The sequence below is a fragment of the Terrapene carolina genome, unplaced genomic scaffold, assembly GCF_002925995.2.
Source record: "Terrapene carolina triunguis isolate 2854851 unplaced genomic scaffold, T_m_triunguis-2.0 Scaffold66, whole genome shotgun sequence".
NCBI classification, from domain to species: Eukaryota; Metazoa; Chordata; order Testudines; family Emydidae; genus Terrapene; species Terrapene triunguis.
The window spans coordinates 44,158,328-44,173,225 of NW_020664417.1; the positions used below are offsets into that span (position 1 = coordinate 44,158,328).

Below are 14,898 nucleotides of genomic sequence, written 5' to 3' on the forward strand. Positions count from 1 at the left end.
TTAATCCCACTGTCTCTGGTCAACTCTTCTTCATTTGTATTCAAGACCTGGGCAGACCTGTTTACAATTTCCCTGAACTGCCTCATTTAAACACACTTTAGTCATAAATCCAGCAGTGTTGCCAACCCTCACCACTAGAAAATCATGCGTCAGACCCCGCCCCCAAAATCATGAGATTAAAAAAAATCATGATTTTTAAGCCAATGAAATGTGGGTTCTCTTTATTTCCCTTTTGGTTTCTGAGCCTTTAAAGTGCTCTCAGGTCACACATCTGGCTGACAGCAGGAGCCTCTCCTTGCAGGAGTCCTGGGAGGAGGGGCTCCCACTATTAGCCCTGGGGTGGGCTGACAGTGGGAGTTCCGGCTGCCCAGGGCGGGCTGGCAGCGATTTCTAAGTAAAATTATTAAGGCTGATTCATGATCTTGAGCTAGAACTCTCAAATGTCAGGTTTCCCCCCGCCCCCCCTTCTTCCCAGCTCTGGCTGAAACCCCCCCAAAAACCCGACATTTGAGAGTTCTATTGTGAGATCATGAGTCAGGTTTAATTTTACTTAGAAATCACATCTCTTGCGATTAATTTGTGAGAGTTGGCATGTCTGATACCCATCCCATACATACACCATAGAAAAGAATGAATGATCAGTAAGTTATTTGTTTTCAAATTATACCCCAACAAGCCATATTTTGTACAAAGATTATTACAAGCATGTGCAGGGTATGAATACAGGGGTTCTTAGTGTCACAAATGTCATTGCCATGTTTGCTGCAGACCTCACAAGAAATTAAAAACAAACCTAAAATGGTTTGAGTAGTTTAAAAGTAGTCTGGACAAACCATTCAAGAATAGTGTAGAACCTCAGAGTTACAAACACCTCAGGAATGGAGGTTGTTTGTAATTCTGAAATGTTCATAACTCTGAACAAAACGTTATGGTTGTTCTTTGAAAAGTTTACAACAGACCATTGACTTAATACGGATTTGAAACTTCACTATGCAGAAGAAAAATGCTGCTTTCCCTTTATATGTTTAACATAGCATTGTACTGTATTTGCCCTTTTTTTTTCCCCTCTGCTGCTGCCCGATTCCATACTTCCGGTTCCAAATGAGGTCTACGGTTGACTGGTCAGTTTATAACTCTGGTGTTCATAACTCTGAGATTCTACTGTATGTTGTAGATAATCTTGCTAATGCAGAATTGTTTAACAAGATGAGTTCTTAGAAATTAGATATGGTAAAGAGTAATTATACAGATAATGCATAGTTCATTTATTTTTATATATGAAGAAAATGATTTATTGTTCTTAAAGAAAACTACAGAATATTCTTCCATTCTAACAGGAGGGAGAAAAATCGCTCTGAGTGCAAAAATAAAATATAATGCACACAAATGCCATACCAGGTCCACTTACTTGAAGAGCTAAGCTGGCTTAGAGCAGACTTTCCTCGTCTTGTGGATGGTGAAGAACTTAGATAACCCATATGACGCTGATAGTCCATCAACTGTTCAGAACGCTTCATACCAACTGTTGGTTTCACAGCTTCCAGTCTCTTTAGAAGAGCCTTAATTTAAAAAAGCCAGTTTTGGTTAAAGAAGCTATAAAGAAAATATTCACAAACAAATTAATTTATATTTGTATAAATCACAACACCCCACAACTGAAGTGTGATCTATAACTCTACACTCAATAAGTTAATTACCAGTGAAGTGATTCAATCTTATTCCATCCTTGGGTCCATTCCCCCCCCGCCCCCACTCTTTTTGTTAAGCATATACACCTCTACCCCGATATAACGCTGTCCTTGGGAGCCAAAAAATCTTACCGCGTTATAGGTGAAACCGCGTTATATCGAACTTGCTTTGATCCACCGGAGTGCACAGCCCTGCCCCCCCCCGGAGCACTGCTTTACCGTGTTATATCCGAATTCATGTTATACCGGGTCACGTTATATCGGGGTAGAGGTGTATTAAACTCAAATACTACATTTATTTTAAGTCCCTAAATTGTGTTTTTCACTGCACACTATATACAAAATGTGTGTCTGCATAGCCATTTAACTGTACTTTGTGTTTCTCAAAAACAAAATTAAATAAACCTATCACTACATGGGGAGAGGGTAAAAAGAGTGTGATTGTTTCAGACTAGTTTTCAGTGAGTGGCATAAGCAGTCACGGAATGTCAGCTATGTCAGTTTAAGTGCAATAAATCTATTAACATACTATAGTTTGCATATGGGAACCTGGAAATGTGCATTGAGAGAGCACAAGAGAGAAAGGACAAGTAGTTTTGGCTTAGTAGTATGTCATGTGTTTGCATCACGTGCCAGTCTGTTCATCATCAAATGGAAATACCTAGGTAAGCAAAAGTCAAAGGAAGGACTTTGGCTAGAAATAGCAACTGCTTAAAGCCAGTTGCAAAACATGAAATGTTAGACTAGTCTCTAAATGTTAGATCCAACTTTGTACATGATTTTATCGCCATCTCCTACACAGCTGCATAATTTTTGACCTGTGACAGGAATTATAAATTGATCATTCACTAATCCTGAAACTTTAAACTGTAAATTCTCAAAACATTTAATGAAACAGTCTACACAGGCAGGCTAATATAATGAACTGATATTCTTCCGTTAAAAGACAAACATGTATGAATTTACATTCCAATAATTGTATACGGTCTTTGTACAATTTACATACCAGGAACATCACAGTAACTTCAAGTATGCCTTAAACTTCATAATGACTGTTTATCTACCGGATATGCCCACATTACTCAAGAGTTAAAGGAAACATATGTTTGTTTTTAACATTACATTTTTATGTATCAAATGTATTTCAAGCTGTTATGCATGTGTTCAGACAGGGAGCAAAAAAAGCAAACAATTTTAAAACATGCATCTTTCACAAGTAAGAAAGATGTTATTTTCCAAAAAAATTAAAATGAAGACAGATGAACATTATTGAAAATATTAACCCTTATTTATTGAGAGATCAGATACAGATTTTAAAGTGGTAGTGGCAGGTTCTACCCTGCCATAAGGGACCCTCCTGTAAGAGATGAGAGGGTAGCCTTCATCTGTCCTTACTCTCTGCTGAGAATTTCATCAAGAGGCATTATCTGGGGTTTTGCAATCCGGACAGCAGTCTTCTGCATATGGAAATGAACCTACCTGAACATTTAAAATGACAGTCCTGACCTACTGAATCAATGAAGAACTAATAGACACCTTATATTTGATGACCAACAGTGTAAGCCTTCTAGCACCTTACTAAACAAACAGTAATTTTAAGTTGAGTTTACTTTCAATTATTAAATATCTCCTGATTTTTAAAATTAATATTTTCTTTAACACAATATCGTAAAATGTTCACTGAATAATGCTATGACTATTCTTACTTCTTCCCCACCCTTTAGTCTCTATGGCTCTGATCCCACACCATTCAAGTCAATGGGAGTTTTACCATTCACGTCAATGGTTGTAGGATCAAGCCCTATAAAATAAGCTTTTGTTGGTATAAGAGATTTCACTGATTAGGATTTGAGATAACAACATGGGGCCATTACATCCCTCATATTTTAAAATACATCAACACCACTCCTTACTCTTAAGAACTTGTATTGCAGCTATCATCATTTTAGCCAAGATGGACTTTAGAAACAAAGCTAAATCAATTTAAAATAAAAAAAAAAAAAATTAGGTCAGTGCTCAGCAAATCAAGGCACCATGCTGTTTTCCCCTCATCTCTGAGGAACAATGCTAATGTAGTACATCTGTTATTGCCCCAGCCTGTGCCAGCCCAGGAAGCAGGAGATCGGAAAAGGTTATAAAATGGAATTTTTTCTCCCCCCATCACCATGCAAGATTAAGTAGATTTCAGATACTGGATTTAACATAAACAGGAGAAGAAAACAAGTGAAAGTTTTGTTATCTTCCAGCGTTACTGCACCTTCCTGTTCACAAAGCCTTACACTGATGAGTAAGACTCTTCCCTTTAGGAACAGGATCTACAGATTTCTGAAGAATTTCTAAAGCACAAACTGTAAACAGCGGAAGCAAGCACTGGATCACTGACATTTGGAAAAATGAAACAAAACAGAAGCAGTATAAAAGATTGGTGCTGCTTAGTGGCTTAAAATGAATGGCATTCATTCAACTTCCACCACAGTAAGTGAGCACTAAAACTAGTCTGGGTACTTTCTTTTTTCAAAAATTCAGTATATGTTCTTCTAAAGCCATTCCAGAGGGGGAAGGGAGAAGTCACAAGTAAAATTGAGTATCTAGCTCCATAAAGTTCAGTTTAGAGGAAAAGGTTAAGCTACTACTTTCCCTTGTCTTATGTTGCTCTTTGGATCTCTGTAGGCTTCAGTTTCACCATCCATTGAACTCCAAACAGCTGACTGTTGTGCCTCAACAGCTGTTCAAGTGTATTTATATTATGACGTCTCGAATTTCGTTCTTATTAGAACCACACTATTACTTTGCAGAGCAGAGAAAGAACAGAAGGTGCATTTGAGGACAGCTTCTTTTTGTTCCTCTGCATGGACTAATTTCTAATTTTTTTCCATTGTTAAAGTGGCATTAATTGGCTCTATACTTGTCAGTTAGTTGTAAGTAACTGATAAGCTCCAAAGTTCTTTCATCTATGACAAAGACTTAATGGAACTTTGCTAATTATTTTGTGAGTAGGAGCCACGGGCAGCTCAATGAAAGAAAGCTGAGAAGATAAACAGCAGCATGAGCGAAAAGGACACAGTTTGAATATCAAAAGGAACCATTATTTACAGTACCTTCTCTAGCTTCAGTGAGTCTAGCCAGTCTATAATCATTATTTTTATTACTGTAGCACCTAGAATCCCCCATCCTGGACCAAAGACCCCGTTGTGCTAGGTAGGCACTGTACCTACACAGAACAAAAAGACAGTCCTTCCCCCAAGAGCCTAAAATCTAAGTACCTGCTATGATCACAGTTATCCTACTTCATGTTGTACCTATTTGCACGGCACAAGCAATAGTGCTAATATCTGTGTAACAATCCAAGCAGCGCTGTAACTATGGCATTTTAGCACCCAGGATGAGCAAGCATATTTGTGCCCCCTACTGCTTCCCTCCCCTTCATTTCTCTGCCTCATTTTTCCACCCCCACAGCTTTGCGCCCTGGGCGTCTGCCCTGTCCTGGTAATGGCCCTGAATCCAAGAGCCTGATGTTCTCGCCTAGTGAGGGAAAAGTTACTACAGGAACTTCTCCATGTGGCAGGATTTCTAATGTTGGGAACTGCTGCCTGGATCTACACCTGACCTTGGGCTAGATCTGGACTCCTATCACAAGGTTGCTTTTAGACATAGGTTTTTATTATATTACCAGATTAAAGGAAAACCTAAATATTTTATTTTAGAAAAACAACTATGAAGCACAAAGCCCTAGGAAGTATCCCCCTTTGCTCCAGCCTCTGAGATTCTGCCTGCAGCTCAGCTTCTGAGGTCCTGCTGTATTCCACATTCCAGGAGACTCTGTCCTACAGCAATTGCATTCTGTTGAACTTTTTCCTTTGGACAAACGGGCTAGTGAGTTAACAGAGCACTCTCAGCATTGTTCCTGCTGTCCCTTAGATGTAATCACCAAGGCAAACACAAACAACAGCCTTAAAAATCTACAGTCCTCTATTTGACATCTATTCCCTCTCCAGCCTACCCAAAATGCTGCTACTAAAATCATCTCCCACTCCTTCCACTTCAACCCCATCACCTCAAGTCCTTTCACTAGTTTCCTATCTATTCCTTAGCAAAGGTCAAACGCCTCATCCTTACCTTCAGGGCTCTACACATCTCTGCTCCTTCCTACATCTCAGTTTCTAGCTTCTTGCACACCACATTTTGGTTGCTCCTCTCTAATGACCCCTTGTCTCCTCCTCATGACCTTGTGCCTTTTTCAGGATGCCCTCAGCAGCTGGGACTGCCTCCTTCTTGTGCATCAAGCAATCTAACTTTCCTTCAGAAAACACTTCCTCAAAACTCAGTCTTCAGCTGGCTTTCCAACCCTTCTCTGCTCTAGCACTATCTACTAGAAAAAGTAAATAAAAAGTACCTTACCTACCTTGTCTCTCTCATAAAGCAATGCAGCATTTGCAAGGAAGCCAGATTGTATAAAAACACTCTCTCAACGCCATCATCTCTCCTCACCTGCCCTACCCTCTAACCATCATAGAGTATTGTCATCAAGTTATCTACAGTAGAACCTCAACGTTACGAACACCCTGGGAATGGAGAGTGTTCGTAACTCTGAACAAAACGTTATGGGCTGTTCTTTCAAAAGTTCACAATTGAACATTGCATAGTAACATTTCAAAGCTGTATTAAGTCAGAAAAAAAAAAAGATGTTTTTAACCTCTTAATTTAAATAAAACAAGCACAGAGACAGTTACCTTATCTTGTCAATTTTTTTTAAATTTTCCCTTTATTTTTTTAGTAGTTTACATTTAACACAGTACTGTATAGTATTTGCTTTTTTTTCCTTTTGTCTCTGCTACCTGATTGTGTACTTCTGGTTCCAAATGAGATGTGTGGGTGACTGGTCAGGTCGTAACTCTGATGTTTGTAGTTCTGAGGGTCTACTGTACCTAATTCAAACTGTAAGCATCTCAGGAAGGACAGGGACTCTGAGTTATGTGTTTATAAAGTGCTATGCACATTAACTGTACTGTAAAAATAAGGATTCTTACATATCAACAGTCAGCGTCAGTGCAAGCTTCCCTGCACTGCTCTCCTCACCCAATATACTGTAACTGTTCTGGAAGGTATCATTTCCAAAGCTGAGAGGGTGGCTCTGACTAGGCCCATTCAGTTTCCTCCAAGGCTTCCAAATGGGCGAACTGATGCAAATTGTGATGGCCATTTATCTACCAGGAACTGGGCTGAGCAAACCAGCTCATTAAATGCAGGCCACCTAACAAGTGCCAGATGGTAATGATTTCTAATCATGACCAAACAGAGACACATTTAAAGTAGCGAACTATGTGTTTATCCCATTACTTTAGAGAACATGAACTGATTCAGGGACTAGATGGTTAAGTATCTGTATGCTGGTGTTTTAAGGTCTCTGATTTATAGCAGGGGCTGGTAGCACTGCCTAGTAAGATTGCCCAACATTTCCCATTATAAGACCTTGTTTCAGTTGCACTTTTCAGCCTGAATGGTTAAAATCTGGCAATTTCCCACGACAGGAGTTGGTCTCTGGCTGAATCTTTTTGGAAACTTGCAGCCAAAATGTCTCAGCCATTTCTGAGAATGAGGCTCAGGAAAATACATGTTTTTTCAGTGTTAAAAAAATATGACCACCTTTTCTTTGGAAACCTTTAGCAATCTCCTGCTTTGGAGCAGGGATTTGAAATTTGGCAGGTGGTGGCCTGTGTGTCAGGGATGGACCTTGTGCGGTCTCTGTAAAAATCCACCAACATTTGGCCAAGTTATATACTTTTGGGGGGGGGGGGGGGGGAGGGGAGAGAGGGGGAAATCACACTTTGAACATACTCAGAGACTTGTTAGAGCTTAACAGCTAAAAATCTGAAGATTTCATCTTCCCTGAGTATGCTCAAGCTTCTCACAGCTCCTAATGCTGACCAGACTGCAGCTGCACTGTCCTCAGAGCGCCTGAAGATGTCCTGCCACTCAAGGGCTACAGGGACTCAGAACTTTCCCTGTAATTGCTGCTTGAGGCCAGGGATGGGCCAGGCAGAAGAACCTAGAGCAGGGAACCTCTCAGTCCTGTGCACTCAGTGACCTCCTGCCCCTCAGGCAATATGCAGGGAGAAGGATCTGATTCAAATGCAGAGGGCCAAAAGCCAGATCTAGGCTATTGCAGGACAGCAGATTGGGACAAGGCTGCTGGGTGACAGAGACTGGGACTTGCTAGGCAAGGAGACTAGTTCTAGGTACTGTGGAGGGAAATGGTAGAGTCAGGAAACCAGCGAGTGGAGGGAAAACAGATCAGATGAAGAATGGCACTGGCAGGGCAAGAAGCCTGAGGGGGGAGGCTGGGTGTGGAGGAGGGAAGGTTGGGCAAGGAGACTGGGAGCAGGAGCAGAGGTGGGGGAATCTGGAGCAGTCAGATTAAGACAGTGGGCAAGGAGACTGGGATTGGGTTGAAAAGCCTGAAGACTGGGATGAACTAGGTGCAGAGAACGGGACTGGACTGAGGAGCGAGTGGTGTGGTAGAGACAGGACCGGGACAGGGAAGAAGGGATGTGTGTCAAGCTTGGGGGGAATGGGTAGACAGAGTCTGTGCCCACTAGAGAACACTCCCTTCCAGAGCCTGGAATGGAACCCAACATTCCTGACTCATCATTCCTCTGCTGTCAGCAAATACCTGTGAAATCCACTGGTAAAAAAAGTGTCCCATCCCCCTCTGGTGCTGGTCCACATGAGTCTATGAGGTGAATCTAAAGGTTCCAACCCTGCTTATGACCCATGTCAGTGTCAATATGATGCCACATGATGGAATCTCGGGGTGGGGGGAGGGGTGTCTGCTTTTAAACCCTAGGAAACTATATTCAAATATAAAAGCTATGTTAAAAGGGACATTATGAAGGTTACGAAGTCAAACACACAAAAGTTAGGACGTGTCAGAATTAAGGTTGCCTGTGCAACCTTTATTTGGCTCCCATGTGCATATGCATTATGATACAGTCTTTAATTGCATGATCATATACTATTTTTTCCTCACCTGCTCTAGGGATGAATCAGAGTTGCGTATTGAAGTACTGGGACCCCTGCAGAAGATGGAAAATGTGTAGTGAATGAGGCAGGAGATTTCAGGAAGAGAGGAGATGGTCCCAAGGTTAAGGCAGTTGAATGTGACCTGGAGAACTAGATTCTACCCCTGCCTCTGCCACAGAGTGATTAAGTGATGCTAGGCAAGTCACTTAAACCAAAAACTTTTCACAAGTGATCACTAACGGTCTGGGTGTCTGACTTGAGACCTGGGGTCTGATTTGCTTAAGTGCTGAGCATTCACAGCTGCAACTGAGTCAATGAGAGCTGTGCTGTGAATATCTGAAATGCTATATAATGCTAAACACTCTGAAAAATCTGGTCCTAGGTATCTCAAATTGGGCACCCAAAATTAGTGGACACTTTAGACCTTAATCTCTCTACGATTCAGTTTGCCATTTGTAAATTGGAATAATAAACCCCCTCGACTCCAGCACGTGTTGTGAAAATAAATTCATTAATGCTTGTGAAGCATTCAGATGCTATAGTGATGAGGACCATGGAAAAGCCTATGAGGAAATTAATAATTCGGTCTTCAGAGCAGGGTTTGAAAAATGTGCAGTAAACACAGCATGGGGTGTGTTTACTGTACCCCGAACAATGAGGAGAAAAAAATATTGAAAAGTTGCTCATTAAGTGAGCACCGTCCATTCTGTGCACTGAATGAGCTAAGGGTCCTGTACAAAAAGAAACCAAAAACAATATCTCATAATGCATAGATATAAGGAGGCTGGATTAAAGGTTGCACAGGCAACCTTGATTCTGGCATTTCCTAGTTTTTGATGCTTGACATTGCAACCTTAAAAATGTTCCTTTAACATAGTTTATGCAGACTAGCAGTTTGCATAATAAAATAAACTTCCAACTCGTAAGGTACTTTAGGATACATTCCAGCCTATAAGCTTTAGCATGTTGACAATTGTGTACTAATTATATTTACACCACATCTGGTTTAATCTGTGTCAATACAGACAGATATATACCTGCAGAAGTTAAAATAAAATTGTAACATAGCAGCAACATTTGTTCCACATTCCTTAGGAAAAAATAGGTTGGCAGACAAAGAATATGCCAGACTTATTTTAGAAGGATAAAACAGTTTGTGATTCAATAGTAGCCTCTACTGGTCATTTACGTTTTGTTCTTGCTATTTCAGATAGCAGACTATAACCTAAACAAAATGATCAAACTTTCCTGCTTACAAAAACAAAAATTAAAAGAAATAGCCAATGGGAAAAGTTTGACATCTATGAAGAATCAAATTGGAAAAAGAGGTAGTCATTAAAATGTCCACAGTAAGAAAGATCTGAGGACTGTATTAGTGACATAGCTTTATTAAAAGAAGAGTGAAATATAACAAATTGAGTTTAGGACATGATTAAACATTTTTTTACAGCTGTAAGACAGCATTGCATCTTGGAGCAAATTCTAAAGAGTTATTTTTGAAGATTTATCAATTCATGTATTTCTATTCAGTTTTATGCTGCTGACACTCTAGGGCGGTGGCTCTCAAACTTTCCAAACTACTGTATCCCTTTCAGGAGTCTGATTTGTCTTGTGTACTCCCAAGTTTCACCTCACTTAAAAACTACTTGCTTAAAAAAAAATCAGATATGAAAATACAAAAGCGTCACAGCACACATTACTGAAAAATTGTTCACTTTCTCATTTTTACCATACAATTATAAAATAAATAAATTGGAATATAAATATTGTACTTACATTTCAGTGTATAGTACATAGAGCAGTATAAACGAGTCATTGTCTGTATGAAATTTTAGTTTGTACCGACTTCACTAGTGCTTTTTATGTAGACTCTTGTAAAACTAGGCAAATATCTAGATGAGTTGATATACCCCCTGGAAGACCTCTACATACCCCTGGTTGAGAAGCACTGCTCTAAGGGATAACTACTGTACAGAAGCATATGAACAATGAATATTTGTGGTACTTTTCTTCTTGGGCTAAAAGCAAACATCAGTAACATCTTTAGAAATATTTACCACACATTAAGGGAGTAATCTATGAAATGGCTAATTGAGTCTTAGAGTATGCAAATGTGAAGTCATTCACTTTTGATCCCAAAGATTCTAAGGCAATACATTGTTGGGTAATACTGACAAAGAAAGGTACTTGTGGATTCAAGTTAGCTGTAACAAAGATAGAAGTGCATCATAGGTGGTAAAAGAGACTAATTGGCACAATGTTTAGATAAGAAAAAAGGCAAATTATAACAGTGTATCATGTAGTGATTGCGGTCTACCTGGAGCATGGCATCCGATTTTCAGCACCATGCCTGCCTAGAAAACATACAAACTCTGGAGAAGATCCTGAGAAGAACTACTAAATTTGTCAAAGATATGGGAACCCCAGCTACAGTGGCAGGCAGAAGAATCTAAGCTTACAACTGAGAAGCTGATGGGGTTAAGGAAATCTTATTGCAATGTACCTAAAAAGGGACTGCAAAAACTTGAGTAGGGTCTTATTCCAAATAAGCAACAAACAAAATTAAGAGACTATGCAAAGTTTAGATACGTAGTATTCTGGCACTCTGGAACTTTTTTCAAGATGACAACCATGAGCACCACACATCTGTAACTTGTGCTTATGCCAAATTCTTCACAGTGAAATTACACTGGTCACTAAATCTCCAGGAAGTGTTTGTATCTCAGTCATAGCTATTAAAACTGGAAGTGAACAAAGGAAAGTATACACTTAAAATAGACAATTTTAGAAAGTTTTTTTTCCCCCTTTTTTGGTTAGCCAATCAGCCAAACCAATTTCAATTTTCTCTGAATGTATTCACTATTTGCTAGTATTCACAGAACAATCTGAATGAAAATTTTCAGACTATGTTTTGTTTGCTTCTGTTGTTACCTGAGAAGTGTAGCTGATCACATACACTACATGTTACTATTTCTGCTGCCTAACACATTTTAAGCAGGTGAACAAATAGTGAATAATGCATATGAATTTGAGATATAATGTTTTGTGCTATAATTTGCCCACAAGTCATTATAAATGAAAAACTGCACTTGTATATAATTTTTAAAATTATTTTACTATTTGACCAGCTGAAGCAATATCCTATTACAATTGAAACTGGATTCGTATATGTCACTAAAATGCGTTACTACAGTAACTCCTTGCTTAACGTTGTAATTATGTTCCTGAAAAATGCTACTTTAAGCGAAACGATGTTAAGCGAATCCAATTTCCCCATAAGAATTAATGTAAATGGGGGGGGCGGGGGTTAGGTTATAGGGAAATTTTTTTCGCCAGACAAAAGATTTGTGTGTGTGTGTGTGTGTGTGTGTGTGTGTGTGTACACACACACACACACACACACACACACAGAGTTTAAGTTTTAAACAAACAATTTAATACTATACACAGCAATGATGATTGTGAAGCTTGGTTGAGGTGGTGAAGTCAGAGGGTAGAATATTTCCCAGGGAATGCCTTACTGCTAAATGATGAACTAGCACTCGGCTGAGCCCCCAAGGGTTAACACATTGTTGTTAATGTAGCCTCACACTCTACAAAGCAGCATGAATGGAGGGAGGGGAGACAGCAAGGCAGAGAGAGACAGAGACACACACTGTATGCGAGAGAGAGAGAGAGATATGCATTGCCCCTTTAAGTACATTGACTCCACTCTAAGTACATTGCCTTTTTAAGTAGATCAGCAAGTTGAGACAGGAGCTGCTGCCAGCAATCTCCCTCCGTCCTGAGCCCTGTTGTGTGTTCCCCCCGCCCCCCGCTCTATGGAGATGGAAATACAGGAGCGGGGAGGGAGGGAGGGAGAACACCCTGACATTAGCCCCCCCTTCTTATCCTCCCAGTGCACAGTAAGCTGGAGGCTCCCGGGAGCAGCTCCAAGGCAGAGGGCAGGAGCAGCACATGGCAGTGGGGGGGAGGGACTGCTGAACTGCCCGGCAATTGATAGCCTGCTGGACGGCTGCCGCACAAGGAACTTAGGGGAGCGGGGAACTGATAGGGTGGCTTCCAGTTCACCCTGGTTCCAAGACCCCACCAGCTAGCTCCAATGGGCTGCTCTTCCTGCAAGCAGTGGACAAAGCAGGCGGCTGCTAAACAACATTATAAGGGAGCATTGTGCAACTTTAAACGAGCATGTTCTCCAATTGATCAGCAACGTAAAAACGTTAACTGGGACGACTTTAAGTGAGGAGTTACTGTATATAGGTTCAACATAATGGGACAAGCAGAGAGCTACAGATATTGAAAATGATGGCAGGTTATACACACAGTTATTTCTGATTCAGTTTATGTCATACGATTTATTCTTTGTGTATCAATATACTTAATGGGTTTTGTTGTCAGCATGTAGATAAACTAACATGTGCTGAGTTAGTTTAGTCTACTTAATCTGCCACCCAGAACTGAGGGTACATTAACTAGATTTAAATAGAAGCTGTTTCCCTCAGGTGGAACATTTCTACAGGAAAGAAAAGCCATATAGTTTTAAATCCATTTCACATACTGAAAAAACGACTGTTGTTTTGTCAAAGTAGGATGATATATTTTTCTTACAAATATATGTACATACTGCGTGTTCAGATACTATAGAGATGGAGGCCATACAAGTACCTAGGATATTATTTCACACTCCTGCCTAACTACAGAAGGCTGTCGGTTATTTCAACAACATTTATTCTGGCCTTAATATAATAAAAGTTTAAAAAACTAAAGAGACATTTCAAGTGCTGTCTTATCAGCTTGGCAACCTTTAATAGTGGCCCATCTGATACCAAGCAGCCTTTCCCTCTATATTGATTCAAAACAATACTTTTTACACTTACCAGATTCTCTCTTTCAATCCTTTGCTGCTCCTTTTGCCTGTTGAGAGCACTATGGTACAACTTAGGTGGCAGGCCAGCAGGTTTCTTCAGAGTGGCACTTTTGCTCCTTGGCTTTGCAGATTGTCTGGACAATTCTTTTAACAGCCTTTGGTTTTCCTGATCAATTTGTCTTACTTCCTCATTTGTGAAAGAGTAATTTTTCCTTGACCCTGGAGTTGGCTGATCAATGACGAGTTGTTGCTGTTCCTTTTTCTCCAAATGTAGAAAAGCTTTAAAAACATAAAAGCAAAAACAAACATAGATGAAAGACACCACGTGCAAATAATTTTACATTACTATGATTTATTGATAGAGCTAGAAAAATAAGTCAGAATTTTTGAACATGTGGGCCTGTAGTTCAGCATTTAGACACCTAAATAAATGGCCTTATTTTCATTACTGTCAAGCATCATCAACATATTATTTTAATGGGAGCTGCCTGGTATCTCAGCAAATCATGCCACTTAGTTAGAAAATGTTAGCCATCATGTTTTCTCCCCCTCTCTGTTTTAAACTGAAGAAGAGTCACACTTAGGACCTGTGCCTGAAAGGTTTAAGCAGCTGTGACTCCCACTGACATGGGGCTGAGGTGTGCTGAGTACTTACCTCTCAGGTTCAGGCGTTAAAACGTTACCTCAATATTCAAAAGATCCATCAGTATGCAAATACATGCAGTATATGTTGTAGATACTTTAACAAGGTAGAGCAAAGAGCAAAGTAGACTCTTATGGACACAAATCAGCAGTGTGCAAAGCTGTTTCCTTTTGACTGTTATCAGCACAAGCAAGGCTCCAGGCAGCCAAGAACCTACTGCTCTGTACCTTTACATACATGCTCCTCCACTCCCTTGTCCAGTGATAAAGTATAGTCAGAGAAGACTTTAGCTAGAGGAACAACTATCTTCGCTATAGTTATTGTGGCACCAACAATCATCACAGATTCACAGTAATCACATATATGCATGTGTGTTTACTGTTAATAGCATACTACCATAGCACTGAACACAGGTGATCGGTGGCACAGCAGTGCAGTATCATTTGTGATACTAACATAAGCCTCACAGAAGTTTTCTAGCAGTTGTAATACAGTTTCAGGAAGGCCAGGGTTAGAAACTGCCCCATGGCACCATCGATCAAGCTAAAATGAAGTTTTAAATGTTGACACAGTGTTTGCTCCCAACATGTACAAAGTTCTGTAAAAATCTCAGTCCCAATTGTGCAATTGGGCTAGAATCACATTTTGGATACAGGAGCAGTTGCCTTTGTGAGGAATAC

The 14,898-nt window shown here is 40.1% G+C and overlaps 1 protein-coding gene across 4 annotated transcripts in view; it reads right to left on the reverse strand.

Annotated features, from left to right (window-relative positions):
- Window positions 1-14,898, reverse strand: part of CFAP97 (cilia and flagella associated protein 97) — a 47,110-nt gene that overhangs the window by 3,431 nt on the left and 28,781 nt on the right. For all 4 annotated transcript variants that reach the window (XM_024219239.2, XM_024219238.2, XM_024219240.2 and 1 more), the window contains 2 exons: window positions 13,586-13,854; window positions 1,409-1,559 (listed from right to left, as the gene is read on the reverse strand). In XM_024219239.2, the coding sequence (XP_024075007.1) occupies window positions 1,409-1,559; window positions 13,586-13,854 (420 nt within the window). The remainder of the gene's footprint in view (window positions 1-1,408; window positions 1,560-13,585; window positions 13,855-14,898) is intronic.